We start from the raw sequence: 22,035 nt of genomic DNA on the forward strand, positions 1-22,035 counted from the left end.
AGGGTCTGTGAATGGACTTCTGGAATGATCTTTGACCACCTTGAAACTAATTTTTATGTGTGTAAAAAATCCCTGTTGAGAGTGTGATCACATGAGGTTGGTACAGATGGCCATAAGTCTATAAAAGATTATATAACTTAAAATTTCCTCCTTCCCGAAGCCTAGTATCTAGTCCTGAGCCTTACAGGTATATAAATATTCAATTAGTAATTTTTGATATCAGTAATTAGTATAACAAAGACCAAGCCAACAGGTGATTTTTACCGGAATATCTGGATATAATATGCTACCAATTCACTATTAAAGGCAAACATTTATAAATATAATTGATCTGACTTAAATAGGTTTCAAGCTTACCTTAGACTTGATTAAGGCATGACAAGTAAAGTGTGTAGGCATTTGAAATGATGGTCTCTTGAGATCAAAGTATTGGGTTTTAACTTGGATTTATGCGTTACAAAGTTCAGTCCTTCCTAGTAAAATATCTGAAATGCATCCCCACTCTGGAAATGCACTTATAAACTGCACTTGCAGCAAAAACACATTTCATGACACCCTTGGAAGAGCTCTGGGTTCTGAATATTGTTGGCGAGACTTCCTGCACATCATAATTACCAAGAAGCTGTTCACGTACGAGGATTCTTAGTCCTCATCTCTAGACAGTCTGAGGTGGAAGTCCTGTACCCTTTATGTTTCATAAACACTCCCAAGTAGAGGGAACCATTATTTAAGTGTCTTGAATTGGGAGAGAGAAGGTCAGGTTCTCTTGGGTTCTCTTTGATTCTGCTTCATCTCAATTTCCTGGACAAAGTGGACTTATAACTTGGGGTCTGTGACCAGTCAGCTCAGTCCATTTACTTTAGGAGAAGAAAGGTGCTCAAACACCCAAGTCCTCAGGCTAGAACTGTGTGGGATGGGGACATGGAAAAGGGATCGAGACAGATTTGAGGGATGTAGAGGCCCTTAGAAAAAAGTGATAGAAAGGGAACCAGCTGCAAGATAACTGTAAGATTGTACATAGGGTAACCAGTTGTCATGGTTTGCCCAGGAATGTCCAAGTTTTAACACTGAAAGTCCCACATGCTGGGAAATTTTCAGTCCCAAGTAATTTTTGATGTCAGTAATTGGTATAACAAAGACAAAGCCTGTGATGGCTGGTCACCCTACCTGTAGGTTGCAAATTGCATAATTTGAGATGGAAACCCCCACCTACTTAGGCTCAAAATCCCTCTAATTGCATCAATAGTCTCTTAAAGCTGAAGCAAATGCTTCCTCTGTTGCTTTAGTAAGGATCTATTCTTGTGTTGTTGAGTAGAAAATGGAATGAGCATTGTCTTTTCAACTGCTTGTCATTTTCAAAGTTTGCAGAAGGACTGTTTGTTCCACGTGACATAGTAACCCCTGTTCTGTCTGAACATGGGTGATTGATAGTATGGAGTTTGTAGCAAAAGCTGTCACCAGAGATAACTGAAGACTTATTACTAGAAATAACAGCAGTTCCTAATTAATTCTTTCATTGTAAAATCTCCGTTTTCAAACTTTCTATTTGGGTACGAGCTTTGTTCCTAATGCTGATCGTTAGTGAGAACTAACGTAATATATCTATTTATAGGCTATAATTATCCCCATAAAGAATTCTGCATGGTACATAGGTCTCTTTCTGATGTCCAAGTCAAGATGGGGCAGAAGTTAAAGAGAACCTGACCTTCTCTCTCACATTGCAAGACCCTGTCAACTTGCCCAGATGTTCCCAATTACTTGGAAGGACTTATTAAACTTACAGATAGATGTCTGGGCTCTCCACCCTAAAATGCAAAATTAAAATGTAGGGATAAGGCCTGGAAATCTCCATGTTTGAAAAGTTCCCCTGGTGACTCTGAGGTGTAGAGAGATTCAGGAACACTTTCTAGAACACAGTGCTCTGGTGTTTCTCTAGGGGGTGCCATGGAATGTGTTTTTGCTGCAGGTGGAGTTTATAAATAATTTTCTGGAATGTGGGGGCATCTCAAGTGTCTAGTAGGTGGGTTATCCACCTAACTTGATGTTTCATCCTGTCTGGCAGTGGCCCCACACGGTGTTTGAAAGTTAGTAAGAAGGGGTCTCCATTACTTCAACCTCATAAGTGCACACAATTCTAAATATAATTTAGAAACTTTGTTCAAAAGTTATGGGTCTATGTATATGTATGTATGTTATTTCTAAATGCTTTCTGATACTTTTTATATTTTCAGTATGTGCCACCTGTTGCTTTAACTAAGAAATGGTTACCACCATGGAAAGTAGTACTTCATCTTTTTGTCCTCAATTAGTTCCTTTAAAGCAGTGGTTTTCAGCCAGGGTTGATCCACCCGCCCACCTCACCCCCTCCCCAGCCTTGGGGATATTTGGCAATACCTAGGGACATTTTAAGTATCACAGCTGGAAAATAAGTGTTGCATCTAATGAGTTAGAGGCCAGGGATGCCGCTGAACACCCTACAATGCACAGGAGCCCTCTATGTCCACCCCCACTGCCCCAACAAAGAATTATCTGGTCCAAGATGTCAATAGTGCCAAGGTTTAGAAACCCTCCTTTAAAAGCTTTCAAATGCATAACATCAGCATTAGCTAATAATGACATTTTCATTTGTGTCAGACATTGTTACCTGGGTTTTCCTATTTTATCTTCACAACCCTATGAGATAGGTGCCATTATAACCCCCAGATGAAAGATGAAGAAATAAGCTCGGAGAGTTAACTTCTGAAGTTCCCACAGCTGCTGAGTGGTAGAGGTTGGGAAGTAATGGGAGGAGGGGAAAGGTTTCCCCAGTCAGACTCCATAGTTTAGTGCTTTGCACTATGCTATTTGCTATCCAGTCTAAATATTAAGTCCCCATAGTTCTAATACTCTAGAATTTGAAATTAAGTCCATAGCCAACGTATATACACTCTACTAATGTGTTTTGAAAGTCTTGTTTTCTTTATCCACCCTGGCTTTGCTTTGTCAACCTAAAGTGACCTAGATTTGTAGTTGATTAACCTGTTACAACCCCTCCTCTCATGGTGATTTCAGCTCCTGTGATCTAAACCATCTCTAGAACCCTGTGCCTTTCTTGATACGCATTTACCTGACCTTCATAGTGTATTCCAGATGGAGTCAAATAGAGTTTTATTTGTAAATATGATGCCATTAGGGGAAATTGTCAAAGTGTCCAAGGGATCCCTCTGTTATTTCTTACAACAACATATGATAATGATCTCAATAAAAAAATGAATACCTAAAAAATATGGGCATGAGGGGGTTTTATTAATTACAAAATATTATGCATGTCAGATTGTTTTCTAGACTCTTCCTAGAGATGCATACTCTTTTCTTGGATTTTATGTCATATCACTGTATTCCATTAGAACCCCAAAAATCCCATTCCCTACCAAACTAATAGTTTAGTTGTTTTAAGAGTACACGGATAGTTTTCTCCAGCTGCATTGCCTGCTGGCTCACACTGAAGGTCATCTGTCTCTACTGAGCCTCCTCATGCTTTGTGAGCCGCTTCTGTGGTTGCTTAGCATTTTATTCTTTGAAAAATATCAATATCATCTGCAAACTCAGACTCACAACTCTACTTCCTCCTCCATGTCATTTTTGAAATGTAAAATAAGATTAATCCAGGATCCATTTGCAAGGATTAGTTGTGACATGTCCATCATAAAGATACTAACTCAACTCTGTTCTTTGCTGCATATTGTTAAGTGGGTTTTGTAATCCACTGCAAAACATTTAGCTCAGTCATCATTTGGTTTTGTTTTTAAATAACTTCTGATATAAGAACCCATGCCATGCACTTCTTGAAAGCCCAAAGAAATTACATTCACTGGCTCTTCCTTGTTCAGAGACCTAGTTCTTCGCAGAACGCGATGTGCAGGTGGAGTGATCTTGGACAGGTGATCTGATCTCTTTGTGCATCAGTTTCCTTTTCGTTAAAATGGGAAAGAAAGAATCGTATCTCTACTACTTAGGATTATTTTGAGAATAATGTCGCATAATACATATAAGGCACTTAGCACATCCCTCTTAGTAAATGCTCAATAAATGTCAGCTATTATTTTTTAAAAAGCTGGGTATTCTTGCCATAGTCAGAGCTTATGTTGCCTTTCTTCTGGTTGATAATGCTTACATTTGCCTTTATCTACTGCTGTAATTCTAACTACTTTCAAGGTGTGGAAATTCCATTAGTACTGTTCATTCCTTAGGTTCCCCTCTGGAGTCTTGCATATGATTGACATTACACTAATTCCCTTCAGCAAAAGATATTTATAACAGCAATAATCTATAGAGCTGATGGTTGAATAATTACCTCCTATTAAAGTTGAAACTACATTTGTTACCATAAAATCTATCCTGTGCTAAACCTGTGACATAACTTGACTGGAATGCGATCTTTACTGTTCATAATTTTTCTCTGATGCTCTTATAACCGTCTTCATAGTATCTGAAAGAGGGAGCTTCACATTAACTCCTTGTTTTCTAAGGAAAGTATTTTTTTAATGATTTCAAAATTCATAGATGACAGTATATTCTCTGAGGTTGTTTCTATAACTACTTTATAAGGAAAGAAAAAAACAGTCCTATAGCCTAAAATGCCAGATGATTATTTTTAAAAAGATTTTTTAAATTCGGTTTCTAAGGCAGGCCAAGGACTATGGTAACAAGTTATCCCATGTGTCCTTGCTACAGCTCTTTACAAATGAAGATTCTGAGTTAGAAGAGGCTTGCCTGGCCAAGGCCATAACAATTGCGAGGGAGTGACATCTCAGACCAAGTCTGGAGCTCTAACTCAAGAGTTCAGGCTTTTAACTAGTAGGTTGATAGCCACTTTTAAAGAATTAATTAATTTTATTTTTAAGAAGTTTTAGGTTTATAGAAAATTGAGCAAATGGTACAGTTTTCTTATACCCTTTTCCCTTGTACACAGTTTCCCATATATTATGGTCATTTTAAAACCTTTCTGGTTATTCCTTCTTCCACGCTCATGACAAGTACAGTCTGGAAGTGACCAATGGCATGCCCAGACACTTGGTGTCTCACACTGATCTGGATGCCCCCACCCTGCCACTCCTAAGCCCAGGGTGAATAGCCTCTACTGTCTCTTCCAGTCCCCTGAGGATCATACGTTTCTGTGGCTCTGTCTTTGTGGAGCTCTTGGTCCAACTTCTTTGACTAATTTTTCCTAACTGACATTGGATGAGCCTAGTAAAGATACAGCCCCACATTGAAGATTAGAATTTCCTTCAGTAGTCTTCCCATTTACTTTGTATATTCAGTTTTCCTTCTGCTTTGCAAAATACATCTCCTTATAAATGAAAGTGCTTTCAAAAATAGCTGGTTATCTTAATAGCAGATTTTCATCAGCTGTACCACTGAGGTGGTCAATTGTGCAGGAATTAACTAGAAGACCTGGAGAGCTCTTTAGGCTGAAAAATAATCAGAGCACAGCATCCAGCTTTCTCTGTATATCAGGAGAGTGCTTCCAAATCTTGGACATTCTCATGGATGACAGTTGCCCTTTCCCTGGTCCCACAGCTCAAGCAGAGCTCTGTAATCTGAGCATTTGGCTCTACTTCTGTGACACAGGGAGGGAAAAAAATTGTTCATTGGCCTTGGCTATTTCCCTTGGTTGTTTCTCAACTGTTCTTTGGTAGTATGCATATAAGCAAAGGGATAAGTCTTGAATAATCAGAAAATAAAGTGCAAAGATCCATTTAATCACCTGGTAAGATTTGTCTAGAAGATTGTTTCTTCTTTCCTCCCCAAATTGGACATTTGGTTTGGTGCTGTATAGAAATTGCCTCCAAAAATATGAATTATTCTTGCTTCAGATGTTCTGTTCCAAAACAAAGCAAAGCATGGATTTCTTCCCTTTCTCATTATGACAGGATCCAGAGATCTTGCATCTGTCCTTAGTGTAGGTCATGTTACAGTAGACCACAGTACAGTTCTGATTTAGGGTAGAAGTTACTAATGTCTGATAACCTCAATCTTTCATGGGCTAGAAGTTGATGTTCACTGCATGTTTCCTCAGTGCAAACTCAATCTTTGTCGCCTGCCCCTCCTTCCTTCTCACCCATCCCTACCACCATAGTGTCTTCTTCCCCCACAGCTTTCTGGCTGCTTCTCCTTCTCACCCACAACCTTGCCCCTTTGTCATCCTTTATCTCCATTCATTCTAGTTGTCTTTACTGCCTCTATTCTTTTACCTTGGGACTTTACTTTGCTAAGCTAGTTATGATATGAAATTAAAATATATATAAGATATTTAATTTTGTCTATGCACTTAAATTTATTGACTATTATTTTCATACTGAAAATTTGGGTGAGTTCAAATTGTTTACTCTTCCCAAAATGATACTAACATGTTAATATAATATAATAGTATATAGTATAAACAAAATGTTAGGCAAATGACATTATGATTTTCCTTTGGTTGGGCCTTTGTTGATACTGCTTTTTTTTTTTAACTAGCGGTCATTTATTCCTTATTCTTACGAATGAGACTATAAAAATACCAAAAAAAAACTTTAAGAGTTTATTATGAACTGCTTAAAAGTTATGATTGGATTTATAAGATAATCAGTATCAATATACCCTGAAGATTTATGTATTTAGGCATTTCTATGATTTGAATGTTATGTTTACTTGGTAAAAGTGTTGTGTATGTTAGGTATAATTGCAATGACTCAAGAAAAAAAATTCTGAAATTGTCCTCTTATAATTTTATAGGGAACAAGAGGGATGGGATTAAATTTAATTTAAGGACTACTCACAGGGGTGCCTGGCTGACTCAGTTGGTACAGCATGTGATTCTTTATCTTGGGGTTGTGTGTTCAAGCCCCACATTGGGAGTAGAGCTTACTTAAAAAAAAAATGTACTTGATTATTCTTACAGTAATCATGCAGTAAATAAAAATTCACACATACACACACGAAAGAACTACTCACAAACCTAAAACCTGGATCTGTATTTATTGGTGGAAAAATTAATTAGAAAATTGTAATAAAAAATGCAGAGGCAAGGAATAAGTTTAGATCTGAGTTGAGTGAGGCTTCTTGATCCATGTAGTTTCTGGGTTTTACGAGAATTTTGGGATTTTTCATTGCTCAGTTAACCTAGTGCCTTAATCTGTTAACCGTTCATATTAATTGAAATCAATATGTTAACTCCTTCAAAATGAAAATGAGGCTCACAGCTCTGCCTCCCATTGTAGAAGGCAGACTTTGGGAGGTGTATGCTGAGACCAAACTCAGTTGGATTCTGTCTCCTGAGGGCCTACTGGGCACCTCCACTGGATGACCAAAAGTCCCTCTCAACTCAGTGCATATTCAGAACTGAATTCATCTTTCCCTACCCCAGCCAACTCCTATCGTAAGTTCCCTAACTAGGTAAAAGATATCACCATAAATTCAAAACGACAGCATCTAACATTGGTGGATTATTATGTCCCTTCCCCTGGGCACTGTCCTAAGCATTTGAGATTCCTTGTCTTCTTTTAATCCTCCGAACAACTTATGAGATAGATACTGTTGTCATCCTACCCTAAAACAGGGCTTTAGCATGCAGTAGGTGATTAATAAATATTTGTTGCATGAATCCCCATTATATAGATGGGAAAACAGAGTGTAAAAGATTGAACAATCTGTCCCAGGTCACACATATGACAAAACTGGGACTTGAATCTAGGTGTTTCTGAGCCTATATCCTGTGCTTTTTTTTTTTTTTTGATATTTATTTATTTATTGGAGAGGGAGAGAGAGAGAGAGAGAGTATGTGTAAGTAGGGGGAGGGGCAAAGGGAACAGGGGAGAGAATCTCAAGCAGACTCCCCACTGAGCACACAGTCCCACCTGGGGCTCGATCTCATGACCCTGAGATCATGACTTGAGCCGAAACCAAGAGTTGGATGCTTAACTGACTGAGCCACCCAGGTGCTCCTATATCCTGTGCTTTTATCCTTGATGGCAAGGTGGCTCTTAGACTTGCAGAGTACCTGCCCTAAAACCTAGCCCTGCTTTCACAGGGACAAATTTCCCACCTTCTAGATTCCAGATGTTTCTGGTGGCTGTCCACAGAAGCTGGCACTAAGAAGCCTACTTGGGGTGCCAACCACACCCCACTCAGTAACTTGGCCAGTTACATCATCCCAGAATCCCTCTTCACCTGTCCTCATTCCTCCTTCACCCATCCTAACCTTGGAGATACTGCTTCTTCCCTCTTGGTAGTCTCCAAGCAAGCAAGCTCACCTGTCTCCTCAAATTTAGTTACTGGGATGACTTCAAGCTTACCCATGTTCTCTCTTTTGTGACCACATAGCTAACCCCTTTGTACCTTTAGGTGCTCAAATTCAACATATCTAAAACTGAACCCATTGTGTATCCATCAGATGTTTTGGGGTTGTTTCTAGTCTTTGTTTTACTGGCCCTCTTTTGGTGAGGCTAGATGAAAACTCAGATGCTTGTGCCTTGTTAGAGTGATGGGCATACTTGTGGCTCATCTAGCTTTTAAAACCAACAAAGGCTGATATTTGGCATTTGGAATGTACCTGAATGCTACCTGTAAAAGCCCACCACGAAAGGCAAACCTGAAAATGCAAATCAACAAATCCACAAGACTATGGCTAATTCATTACTCAATTAGCTTTTAGCAGTACATCTCAAGTAGTTGCTGATAGAGATTTATTTTAAATCTCACTTATTCGACAGCTGTAATACAGCATCTGTTTCTATCTGGGGTTGCAGCAGGATCAGAAGTGGTCTCTTGGCCTTCACACTCTGATGATAATTCTCTTCTCTGTTCCCTACTGCTCAGTGAGTGGGCTGCCAGAAACACTCTTTGGCTCCTAGGGTTAGAGATGTGGAGTCTTCTATCACGGGCACTGATCAGACCTTCCCTGGTGCTAACATAGTTTATATCTCCTTCCATACTGAATTTAGAATGGAGATCTTTCTGCTATCAGCCTCATGTGGTTGTTATGAAGATTAAATACGTGCAAAAACTCTTACAAGTTGAGGACATAGTGAGTCACCTCAGAAATATCACATGTGATTATTCTTATTTATAAATAACTGGTAGGAGGGACAATATGTTGGTTCTCATTTCCCGTATTAACCCCGTAGGGACTCTGAGTGTATAGTTGGTGTTCAATAGGACAGCATAATATTTAATTCCTTATTTGGATGATAATAATTATTAAAATGATGGTTCTCATGGTTACTGTGTTTAGCAACTTCTATGCCTTATCTCATGTTTCACCCCTATGCTAGACAAAGGTGCATGGGCAAACATTGTTAGTTTTAATAGGAATTTATTTTAATGTGTATCAGTAAAAAAACAGCACATCAAATCCATTATTTCTTGGTCATCATATTCTAAGATGAAGCTGAAATAAAAAAAACTACAGGTTGAAATCTATCTAAAATCCATAGTAAATATATTAATTTATATAAAATATGTACTCTTCTGCTCTATATATCTGTATCTACCTACAGATATAGATCTTCCTTGATTTACAGTGGGGTTACATCCAGATAACCCACTGTAAGTTGAAAATATTGTAAGTCCAAAATGCATCGAATGCACCTAGCCTACTAATCATCCTAGCTTAGCCTCGCCTACCTCAAAGGTGCTCAGAACACTTAAATGAGCCTACAGTTGGGCAAAATTATCTAGCACAAAGCTTATTTTACAATAAAATATTGAATATCTCGTGTAACTTATTGAATACTGTACTGAAAGGGGAAAACAGAATGGCTGTATGGAGAACGGTTTTAAGTGTGTTGGTCGCTTGCCCTTGTGACTGCATGGCTGCCTGGGAGTTGTGGCTTGCTGCCACTGTCCGGCATCACAAGAGCGTATTGTACCCTACTGCCCCTCTTCTTCCCTCCACTCCAGTCATGTGGCTAAGAGCCTAAGTGCCTCCATTTTGTCTTTAAAAACAGCAAGAGACTCATGTTAGTTTTGACCCTAGGGCCACAGTTGAGCTGAAGGCCTGAAGGCCTCAGACCTTTCCCATTTTAACAAAAATGCACTGGTCCCAGGTGCTTGCTAAAGATTCTTTTCTTCCCCATCACGATTACCGATAGATTCTGCTCAGAGACAGGTAATATGAATAAAATGCATTTCTTCTGGGGGCCTCGTGGTTGAAGAAAAGGATTTGATAAGGAACCCGTACACCTCCTGGTGGGTTTGGAAAGTGATTGCTAGCATATGTTGTGATTGATTGATTAGTAACTCTTATTCCTGTTACTCCTTAGGGCTCCTGCCAAACTGTGTTTTCTGGGTAAATTATTCTTAGCAAGGGTGTTGCCTGTGGTGAGTTGTCAGACAAGGAGCACACCTTGCTTGCAGGCCTGGGCACTGGTGTTCATCCGGCCCCACCTCTTCCCCAGACCTCATCTCATGCGTTTCTGACTGGCCTCAGCCACTGATAGGATGCTGTCCCTGAGCTTCAGAGGCTCAACAGGAGGCATTACCCTGGCTCCCAGTCTGCAACTCAACAGCGAGGAAGCCAGTTGAAAACACACAGGGGATCAGACCTTTGATGTTACACAAAGCAAATTGCATTTCAAGCTCTGGAGAACATGAACCATTCTAACCTGATTAAGAGTCATTCGGTACCAAATTTTGATAAATGTTTATTTTGGAAAAGTGGATTGCAGGGTTTTCAGACTCTGCTTATTCACCCAGAAAACATTTGTTTTCTTCTTTATTTGGGGTAGGCGCAAGAGAAAGCCTTGAGTGGTCCTGAGTGTTTGCTGGGCAAAATTGAGAAGGAGTTTGTTTTTACTGCTGCTTGAATAACTGTCTAGAACCTCTTGATATAGAGATTCTCATCCTGGCCGCTCCGTCCATGCCCTGCTATGCCTCACTTCCCTGCTCTCATCCCCACAGCACAGGTGTCCCCCCCTTCTGGACTGACCCCGGGGTGGGAAGCTAATGAGCTCAGTTAGAGGGGGAATGATCATAGAATTCAGGCACAGACCTAGCAGCCTCGCTGGGGAGAGGCTTTGGAACAGGTTTTATTCTTGTTTGTTATTTTTGTCAAAAATAAAATGTTACATAAATATCTGAAAAAGAAACAGAATCACTCTAATTCTTCCCTGTTTTGTAGTTGCTAAGTAGCTTCTTTGATCTTTTGGTACATTTATTTGGACACATAAATGCATGCTTTTTACACAAAATGGAATCATTACTGTTTTGTTTTGAAACCTGTGGTTTTCATTTAGTATATTCTGAACATCATCCCATGTTGATAAGCAGAGTTCTCCGTCATTTTTAATCACTGCTGGATGATTTTCTATCCATGGCCTTCTCTCCCTCTCTCCCTCCCTCCCTCCCTCTGTCCTTTACTCTCCCTGCCTTCCCTGGCATTTCTATTGTTCCTTCTCTTCCTCATAGTCTGTCCTCTTCCGCTTCAGCCCCATTTATTGTTTCCTTTTTTCACTGTAACATTTTGCAATACACCCCTCAATGTATACAAATAATATGAAATAGAGAGTTTTTGTAGCTTGGGGCTGTGCTGGTTTTATATTTCATACCTAAATAATTTGTGTTTCCATTTTTGTTGGTGGTGGTGGAGGCTTTAACATTTTCTGCCCAGGTTCTCAGAGAACAAACATGACAGTAGTTTGAAAGCCTTTCATATCCCCAGAAGGAAGAAATGACAAAGAGGCAAGACATTATAATGAATGTTTATGATCTTTACTTAGGAACATGACAGTCTCAAGGCCTCTGTCACTTCTAGGTCTTGATGATTCATCTTGTTTCTTCAGACCCTGCTCCGGTCCACAAAGACGGGCAGAATGAAGCAGACAGTGCGCCAGAAGACCTCCAGTCTGTTGGGACTAGCAGGCTGCTCTGTCACATCACTGACGGTGACAACCCACTGCTGTCACCACGATGCTCCATCTTCAGCCAAAGCCAGAGATTCAACTTAGACCCTGAATCGGCCCCTTCTCCACCCAGCACTCAGCAGTTTATGATGTAAGAAGACGTTGTTTTGCTATCACCTTCATCTCAAATACTACATTCATAACCTACAATGGAATACATGTCTGAAAGAGTGCAAAAGTGCTTACCAAATGCAACTGCGAGACCTGAGCGATGAATGGCAACAACCATCTCTACTTTCTAGTTGGGATGCTGTTTAGGTTCTTGCTGTCTCAGGAGGAAATGGTCAGGGGGTGCAGGATACCCCAGGGCTTGCATGTTTGAACTTTTCTGGTGAAATGATCAGAGTCGTACGTAAGAATAAGTATACGCAGAAATCAGGACTACCCTCGCGGTGAGCTTAGTCTTTCATTCCGTGCCCACCAGTGGCCTCTGCGGATGGCTTGTGGCAGTGCTTGGGAGTTGTACACCACAATTGCTTCTTAGATTCTAGAAAAATGGTAGCTTACCATGGCTGCCCTCCACCCAGAAAGTGTGGAACTATGCACTTCTTTTTTAATTCTACAAATAATTTTGATGCATCGCTAAAATGAGTGTGCCTCGACTGAAAATATGTACAGGGAATCCCTAGTTTCTCCTGGGTAACTTCCGAGGTCATTAATGAATTTATCCAAACCTGAGCCCACAGGCTGTCTATTGATGGACTTGAGGGAGTTAGTGGGTTCTTGCTCTTATAAAGTATACGCCATGCGAGAGGATGAATGAATTTTTTGGAGGCGGGGTCCATTCCTCTTACCGGATTCGCAAAGGCTCTGTTGTGTCAATATATCTTCCTTAAAATGTCCCTAGGTGGGTCTCCTGCAACCTGTCAGGGATGACACCACAGCAGGATGTCTCTTTTTGGTCTTAAATTGGCTTCCTCCAAGCTTTAGGAAATGCATTTCCTGGACTAATATTCTGACGTTTATATATTAAAGTCCCTGATAGCATTTTCCCATAATGGAATTCTGTGATCGGTGGTCTCTATTAATAAGCAGATGCCACTATGTAGACACATCAAATAACACACTGCCCTTTCTGAAAATCCAGGAAGCTTGGTTTGTAGACCAGCAGCCATGTTTGTGGGAAAACCATGGGTTTTGATGATTCTGCCCCTCCCTGAAATTGTTACAGGCCCCGAAGTTCTTCACGGTGCAGCTGTGGTGATGGCAAGGAGCCACAGACCATTACCCAGCTCACCAAGCACATCCAGAGCCTCAAGCGAAAAATTCGGAAATTTGAAGAAAAATTCGAACAAGAAAAGAAATACCGGGTAAGGGCCCTATGGTTTGAAATAAGAGTGGATTGTGTCAGAAGCGTGTGGGCTTTTCTGTCCTTCCTTTTTGGTCACTCCTCTGTGCCAGGGGACAGCTGTTTCCATTTGCCAACCCAGGACCCATCATAAATTGAGTTTCCTTCCTGGATCTGTCCTATTCTCACAGGCTGTAATTTGACCATGATAAGATATTTCCTAGTAATGGATTATAACTCTTGTTTCCAAACTGATTTGATTATTGATACTCTTTTTTTTTCCCTCTCCCCCTGGGGAGCACTACTGTCACTGTTTCTAGGACCAAAATTTGGAAAGCTTTTACAATTTGATCTTATTTTTTCTTTAACTCTTTACTATTTGCAGTTTTATAAGAACCTATTAAGGACCCAAAGGTCAGAATCTCTAACTGAGAACAGAATGAGGGAAGAGAGAAAGTCTTCTTTGACATAAGAGTACCTCTGGTTGATAGATAAGGACCCTTCAAGTGACATCTGTTCAGGTCACTCATAACGACAAACCCCAAGCCATCCTTTCCGGTCAGACATCAGTCTTCATGCTGGTGCTGCAGTGTTGTAATGATGAACCTTTTCTTTTATGACATGAGAAATGATAGAGAGCTAAGTGTCCTTATGGCCAATGCTAGTTTTATTTATTTTCCTTCATGGTGACCATGGCATAGACAAAAATCATATTCATGCAGAATTGCACAAAGATATTGGGTCTTTGGCAGAGAGCCCAGACAGCTTGTTATCAGAATAAAAAAGAACAGAGAATAATGTCTCATACATCTTGAAATATTTAAAGGCTCACTAAACACTTGGTACAGAGGCAATCAGCACATCCCTGTGAGTGGGATAAGATCTGGGGAGAGAGGTGAGAATGGGTGATATTCCACTCTCCCATTCCTCCGATCCTTTTCCCACAGTGGCTTCAAATTCACTAAAAAAAGGGGTATCAGGAGTGTTTTGTTTTTGTTTTTAGCTTTGCACAACAGGAAAAAAAAAATCAGACTGCTATTTGAGACAACCGTAGTCAGGGTGTTGAAGGTTCTCTTCTTCCTCGAAGTCAGGCAGTGACAGCTGCTTACTGTCTTTTACTTCTTTAGAACAAGAAGGCACTCTACCCATAACAAGTACAGGACTTTATTTTACAGATAAGGCAACTGAGGCCCAGAAAAGACTTGTAACTTGCTTTAGGTAGTTGTGTTCTATCAGCTCAGACTGGGGGTGGTAGATGAAAGATGAGTAGGTTTTACAGTGGAGGAATAGAAGTAAAATTTGTTAGTGTCCACATTTTTGAAGGTTCTAGCTATCTTGAGAGAAGTTGATTTTCTCTGTTTGCTGCTGGAATGTTTCTGGATCTGTCATATCCTCACACTGGAAGTAGTAGAGTAACCACTAGGGGCTTCATTCCCAGGGCCTGTTAATACTTATTACCTGCCATCCTTAAGTCAGGCTGGTCTGGATTTGAATGCGGCACAGCTAGTTAGGAACTTTGTGACTTTGGACTTGTTACTTTATCTTTCTGAGTCTCAGTTTATCTGTCTGCATAGTGAAGGTTATATTTGTAGTGATTTCTTAAGTTTGTGAGTTAAATGAGGGAGTGCATATATAATGCTTATTATAGTGTTAGGCACAAAGGAAGTAAGTGGTCCTAGATATTAACTTTTTAATCTATTTGAGTGATATTTGACCAGGCTATTCTATGACAGCCTCCGCCTTGTCCAAAAATGAAGAAAAATTGTACACATTAGTTCTTTCCTGATTTTTTTCTACCTGCAGCCACAGACCCTGGATTACTTCTCTCAACTATAACAACCATCTAGCAGACTGCCTATTTTGGGAAAGAATTTCTTCTGGCACCTCCTGCCCTTGTCTAGAGAAGTTTTTGAGCTGGTACACACACATGCCCACACAACACACTTACACATTCACAAATGCAGATGGATGAATTTGGGAGCAGTAGAGGAAGGCCCCATGGTCACCACTGTCTCAGTGTGTATAAAAGTCTCTGGTATAACCAGAACCTTCCATGTTTTAGGGAACAGGGCTTCCCTTCACCCTTCCTGCCAGGGTGCCAGGCTGTGGTTAGAGGTTTGACATGTTAATGGACTTTAATTGGTTGGTGTGTGTAAAGATTTCCTTCCTGGCAGGCTGATTGTGGAATTAATAGCACCCACAGCTAGCGTTTCAGTCTGAGCTCCTGCTGGGCCTCTGCACTAGTCTGATGTCCTAGTACAACATGCATCTTTCCCTCTGCTGAATGTGACCATTTTACATTCCTATCCCAAACCGTGTTTATTCCCTACAATTAATTTTACATGTATCTATCGTTACACTCATGGAGTTAGAAAAAGCTGTTTCAGCCAGATGTCCACTAGTTGTGAAATTAGAGAATATTGAAATTAGAAGGGATCAGTCAGTCTTATTTCTCATTTGAGCATTGAAGGACCTGAGGCTGAGAAGGAAAATGACTTCCCCAGGATGACACAGTGAAGAATTGGCCTAGCCAAAACAACTCAGCTCTTCTCATTCCTAATCCAGAATTCTTTCTAAAATGTCTTTTGAACTGTCTTTGACAGACCACAAATCTAGTCCAGTGATATCCTTGGTCATGTGCCTTGGAGGTCCCGTTTAATTTGCATTGAACAAAATACTTTGTGACTTTGTACTTGCTACTTTATCATTCTGAGTCTGTAATTTCTGGGTTTATATCCTCTTGGGGTCTATTAAACTGGAATATTTCAGTGTAGAAGTTAAAAGGCTTGAAGATCCACAGTTTGTACATGAAAACTTTCCATGTGATCTGAAAGCTGCCTTCCTTGTAAGCTTGATTTAACCTCTTTTGAAAGCTCCCCTGGGAGTAGGGAAATAAAAAATTCATTTCAGAAAACGATTTCAGGCTTTAAAATATTTTGTCAGAAAAAAATCAGCCTTAAGTTTTTCCTAAGTCCTGTTTGCAGTAGTGAAAGCTGATTGCTTTGGTGGTCCTTGATGTAGCGTCTTAGGTTTTTGTTCTTGTTCTTAACATTATTTTAAAAGATGGTAACTGTATAGAGCATATCCAGTGAGAAAGATGTGTTCCAGATGAACAGGATGTGTCTTCAGATCAGAGTGGAGAATTCTGTGAGGATTTTGAGAAACCAAAAGTAAAATATTGACTGTCCATATAACCAGACTGTTACCCAAAGCCAGCACACTACACTATGTATCAGGGAAGTGGCACAGTGCACCATCCTAGCACATCATGGGTAGGACCAGGCTAAGCTGTTTTGGAGGTGGGCCTTGTGTCACTGTCCATGGTACTGAAACCAGGGCTTCACTCATGGAAACCATCCATGCTATCCCATCTGAGCTCCCCTAGGAAAAAACCACTTTGTTTTCCTTCAACCTTCTTTTCCATCTTGATTTTAAAAGTATAGTTTTTACATCACTCTAGAACTGACAGAACCATGCCTTATGTTTCACAATTAACATATTTAATCCCATGTACATTTTTTTTAATTAGAGAAAGTACATGTGTGTGAGCCAGAGGGGGGGTTCAGAGAGAGAGGGAGAGGGAGAATCCTATGCTGAGTGTGAAGGCTGATTCTGGGCTCGATCTCAGGACCATGAGATTATGACCTGGGCCAAAATCAAGAGTCAGACACCCAATGAACTGAGCCACCCAGGCACCCCTAATCCCAGGTACATTTGATGACCATGTCACACCAGCACTGTTTTTTTTCCTTTGAACCTAGGAGGGACGCATTTCTCTCTTGATGCCCTTCTCTCACCAACAACTTGCTAATGTTACATGGACTTAGCTGATCCTTAAAAAACATGTGGCAGAGCCCTTAGATTTAATCACTATCAATGTACACATGTCTGGCTATATAATAATTATGATCAGGGTAACTTGAACATTCCTATATAGTAGTCCTTGTGTATACTCAATTCAGAGTAACCATTAATCTTCTTGAGCCTGCATTGAAGTTAACAGGGTGGCCTTGATTTATTTAAGAAAGATCTTACTGACATATGGGAGTGGAGGTTAAGTATGTTTGGCCATCCTTCTTTCCTTGTTTCTCTTTTCTGTAGAAAATCCACTTTTATGCTCTGAGAAAAAATCCAGAAGTCAAAGTGAATGATTTGTTTTAACAGAGTCATGTCCCAAAATAAAAAAATATATTCTTCTTGCCACATCCAAGTTCTATTAACTACTTGGTAAGATGTACATACCCCTACATATATGTTTGTTGGTGAAGACATATGAAGAATTCCTGTGAAAGTCTGGTAGGAACACTACTACTATCACCACTGCCAGTAATAATAATAACATTTGTAATTCTAGCCAACACACCTATAGTGTATAGCATGCCAGTAAATGCTTTCACTGTGTTATGTACATCAACTAATTTGCCCCTTACAGCAACCCGATGAGGGAGATGCTGTTATAATCCTCATCTGGTAGATGGAACTGAGGCTGACTAATTTGCCCAAGGTCACACACATAAGACTATGTTTTACTTTAGTGTTAGTCCAGTAGGATATTGAGTCTATAAACAGTGAGATGATTAGAAATATGGGTATCCCCCTGAAGTACTGACTTCTCAGACTGTTGTCAGGTTTTAGAGATCCTGGGGTCTCCTTTCTCCACATTTGTGGAAATGACTGATAAGAGCTAAATCATCCAGTTTGTCCCTATAACCCACACAGGTTGTGGTCATAAACCATGTGTGTGAGCACAGGCTAGGGAGCAAGCACTGGTTTATATTAATGCAGTCATCCACACTGATATGAAGAAAGCCCTGGCAAACAAGTGTGGGGTGTGCGTGGCCCACAGGGAGACTGAGGGTTAGACTGAAGGGGACACTGGCATGATTAGGGCTATGTGAAAAGTGCTGAGTGACTAGGCACATTTAGAAACAATGCCCATGGCAAGGACAAAAATGTGGAGGAGGTCAAGAATGTTTGCTCTGTTTTTCAGAAGAAACTCTATCAACTGGAGTTGTCACACCTGAATTTCTCTCCCAGGTTTATGTCTCTGAACTACCTTTGTGTGTCTTGGCTATTTAAAATTTTTCTTTTTCTTTTCCTCCCTCCCTCCCTTCTACCCACACTTTCCCCTCCCTTGTAGCCTTCACATGGTGACAAGACTTCTAATCCTGAAGTCCTGAAGTGGATGAATGATTTGGCTAAAGGTCGTAAACAACTCAAAGGTAAGGGCCGGTCAAGGATCTCTTTTCCCAGAAAGGAAGCAGTTAAAATATTGATAATGTGCTCCCAGGCATTTTTTTATTCTTTTCCACCTGTGCCCTCTTTAACCTTGTCTTTCACCTAGATTGGAGGCTCCATTTTGAAATAAAGTGTCCTGGGTCCCCTTCATCCTTTGGCCCCATCTAATAATTCTCCTTATAAAGAGACTGAGGAACTACAGATTCTGAAGTGGAATGATTCACTTCGGTGCCAGGAACATTTCACCATATGGAGTATTAACTCCCTTGGGTTACTAGATTCTTGGATGTTAGAAAAAGGCCTGAGCAATCATTTACTCTGCATGCCCCATTGCACAAATGAGGACATTTATGTCCAAAGATAGGGACAAGTTACATAGTTGGGCGGTAGTGAGTTAGGTGTAAAACTCCGTTCTCCTACCCCCTAATCAGTGTTCTTCTTTCTGTGTTTCTCTGGAGATGTTGATATAAGTATTAATTAACTCTAAAATCCATTTAAAAGTACTATGGTATTTACCAATAAAAATTTATTTTCTTCCCCTGTCCACATTCTTATTTCGATACTTAGAGATGAGGGAATTTTTTCCAAATTTCTAAAAGGGTGGCGATAAGGAACTGGCAGGAAATATTAATTCAGTGGCATTAAACTGTAATGATGTAGCAGGTTTATAAAATATGCAGTGTTTAAACACCACACCAGAGTCTAACTAAAAAACAAACATCAAACAAAGAAAACGATCTATGTAATTGAGAAATCGATACAAATGGCCACATTGACATTATCAGCCTCTTAGCATATTCTGAAAAGTAATTCCCTGACAAGTCTCAGGTGGCTTTTTTATTTTTAATTATGTAGGCTTATATAAAGCCACACTGAAATAATGGTGATTCCTGGATTTTAAAAGATAACATTAGACCAAATGGTGAAATCTGTCAAGTTGGGGCTGGCATTCCCATCTCTCCTTTCCCAGACCTCCTGTGATTCCTCAGATATCTACAGGTGTAATGTCTTACAGAAGGGCTTGCTTTTATTTACCCAGGGGCTCTTAATGGCACAAAACTTCCCAATTTAAGTAAATGAACCTTTGAGTGTAGAATTCCAGGTGTTATGGTTGGTAACAGATAAAATCTTTGGGGAAGTACCACTCCACTGGGCTTCCTCTAGAACTCATCCTCTGAAATTCAAACCACTGAATTCCTCCTACACATGAGTTACCCCATTTCCATGAGATTCCAGCCTCTAGAGCCCTTTGTTTCTATCTGACTGGGAGATTGTGCTATTGGTTCTGGTTACTAGGGCTGCCCTTGCCCCGTGGAAAGCCATCAGCAACACCATCCATTTCCACTGACTTCACATCAGTGGTGGGAATTTCTTAAAGGCTCTCTACTCTTAAGCCCAGTGAATCCTCCTTGTTCGTGGTAACTCATGGCATTTCTCTTAGAACTGAAGCTGAAGCTCTCAGAAGAACAAGGGAGTGTTCCCAAAGGCCCACCTAGAAACCTGTCCTGTGAGCAACCCGCAGTCCCCAGAGAGAATGGGAAGCTAGAAGCTGTGGGCCCTGAGCCATGCTCCTCTGGAGAGGAGACTCCAGATGCTGTGCTGACATGCCTGAAGGAGAAGAGAGAGCAGCTCTCTGCTCAGGAGGATTCTAAGGTACCTCACCATACCCTCATAGGCCCTAACACTCAATACCGTGTCAGTGAGATTTTGGTTTTGACAAATTCATAAGAGCACCTGGCACCACATAAACATCTTTAGGAGACTGGCTCTGAAATTTCAGTCAGCTGAGTTCTTAGGAAGCTTATTGGCCATGACCTATGGGTGTTGCCACTTAATTCCAGGATGTTATTCTGGAAGTCATAGTATTGCATGTTGGTGGGAAGCAAATGGCGAAGATATTAGGGTATATCATATCTCTTTCTCCCCCAGTTCCCCCAGTAGGCTAACGAATTAACCCAAGATTAGTATCACAATCCCATTTTACCATATGTTTTATTTAAAAAATAAAGAAGCTGGGATGAGGTATACATAGTAGGGAAAATGGTTTAGTATCTTCTATAGTAGGAGTAAAGAGGTAGGCTTTTTTTGAAAAGTGTTAGTTAATAAGAGGTCTAAAGCTGAACTCTTCAGACATCCTAGTTTTGAAATCTCTGAGACATTCAGGTAGAGTTGTCAATGAGACATTTGGCAAAAGAGCCTAGAGCTTGAAGAAAATATTTATCATATTTCACAAAGAAGATAATGAAAGCAATTAGTATTTACCTGGCTAATTCCTCCTCATCCTGTACACCTATGTTTACATTTCACTTACGCCAGGGAACCTGCCTTGTAGTCCTTTCTGTCTCAGCTCTGAAAGTGGTATGGTTGCCTTTAATTTCTTGAATAAGAGTTGTAACTCCCTGTCATAGATCTAACTATGCTGTGTGACATTTTCTGTTTCTCATTTTACACTTTAGACCTCTTGAGTAGAAGAGCTGTTTGTAGCTCCCGATCCTACTGTGTCTGTGCATAGTGGGTATTGAATAAATGTTTGCTGAGTGAATGGACAGATGACTGAACAAACTAGCATATTTAACTTTGAAATCTAGTGTTCTTGAGGAGAATGCTGCCCTTACCTGTTATATTGCACATTGTCTGGTCTTAATCATAAGGTGGCAACCTATATCAAATCCCAAAGGCTCACCATAAGCCCCTGGACTTCTCCTTTACATGGAGACTTGTGATCTACAAGCAGAAATGGGCCTTTGGCCACCTCTGTTTTTCATGTTTTTTTTTTTTTTAATGAAATATGTTTAGACTTAAAAATAATCAATTATGTGTTGTGAAAAGTGAATAGTTTTTCATCTAACTTGACCAACCCATTCCCTCCCCACCAAAGATTTTAGATTTTTGTGGTAGCCAGTGCATAAGTGAGACACACACACACACACACACACACACACACACACACACAGGGGCATCTATGGTTTTCCATCTTTCAGCACTTCTAATGGTCTTTCTTGTATTTTCTAGTTACCTTAGCCACATCTATAAGAGAAGCTTGGTCAACACCCAAGTCCTAATTGTATGTTCCACTTGATTAGTGCAGTGAGGGATGAGTTAGGACTGGTATAGTAGACTTAGATCAGGACTCAGTGCTTCACCAAGCACTTTCTATCTATGTACACTTAGCAAGGGAACTAATTCGCTGAGATTCAACTTCATCATCTATAAAATACAGACAATACCTACTTACATAATTATTGTGACAATAAGGAAAGATGTGACTGGTGTGCAATCATTCATTTGCAAAGATATTTGAGTGCCTATTATGTGTTGTGAAATATGATACATCCTGGATATAATATGATAGAGAAGCTATGGGGGTTGCTGCCCTCACAAAGCTCATGTTCTTCTGGGAATTGGGAAACAATAACAAACAGTTCAAGAAATCAAATTATAAAGATTTTGATAAATAGTGTGCAAAGAATTAAACAGATACTATTATAGAAAATAATGGGTATGGTTTCTACTTTATATAAAGTGATTAGGAAGGCCAATAGGTGACATATTACATTCTTCATTAAGAAGAATTCGCTGGCCAAGAGA

At 40.1% G+C, this 22,035-nt stretch overlaps 1 protein-coding gene across 14 annotated transcripts in view; it reads left to right on the top strand.

Annotated features, from left to right (window-relative positions):
- Positions 1–22,035, top strand: part of FAM13C (family with sequence similarity 13 member C) — a 134,261-nt gene that overhangs the window by 98,673 nt on the left and 13,553 nt on the right. For all 14 annotated transcript variants that reach the window (XM_048218944.2, XM_026504245.4, XM_048218945.2 and 11 more), the window contains 4 exons: positions 11,802–12,012; positions 13,093–13,231; positions 18,350–18,431; positions 19,889–20,100. In XM_048218944.2, the coding sequence (XP_048074901.1) occupies positions 11,802–12,012; positions 13,093–13,231; positions 18,350–18,431; positions 19,889–20,100 (644 nt within the window). The remainder of the gene's footprint in view (positions 1–11,801; positions 12,013–13,092; positions 13,232–18,349; positions 18,432–19,888; positions 20,101–22,035) is intronic.

This window comes from Ursus arctos, unplaced genomic scaffold (genome assembly GCF_023065955.2).
Source record: "Ursus arctos isolate Adak ecotype North America unplaced genomic scaffold, UrsArc2.0 scaffold_7, whole genome shotgun sequence".
Lineage (NCBI taxonomy): Eukaryota > Metazoa > Chordata > Mammalia > Carnivora > Ursidae > Ursus > Ursus arctos.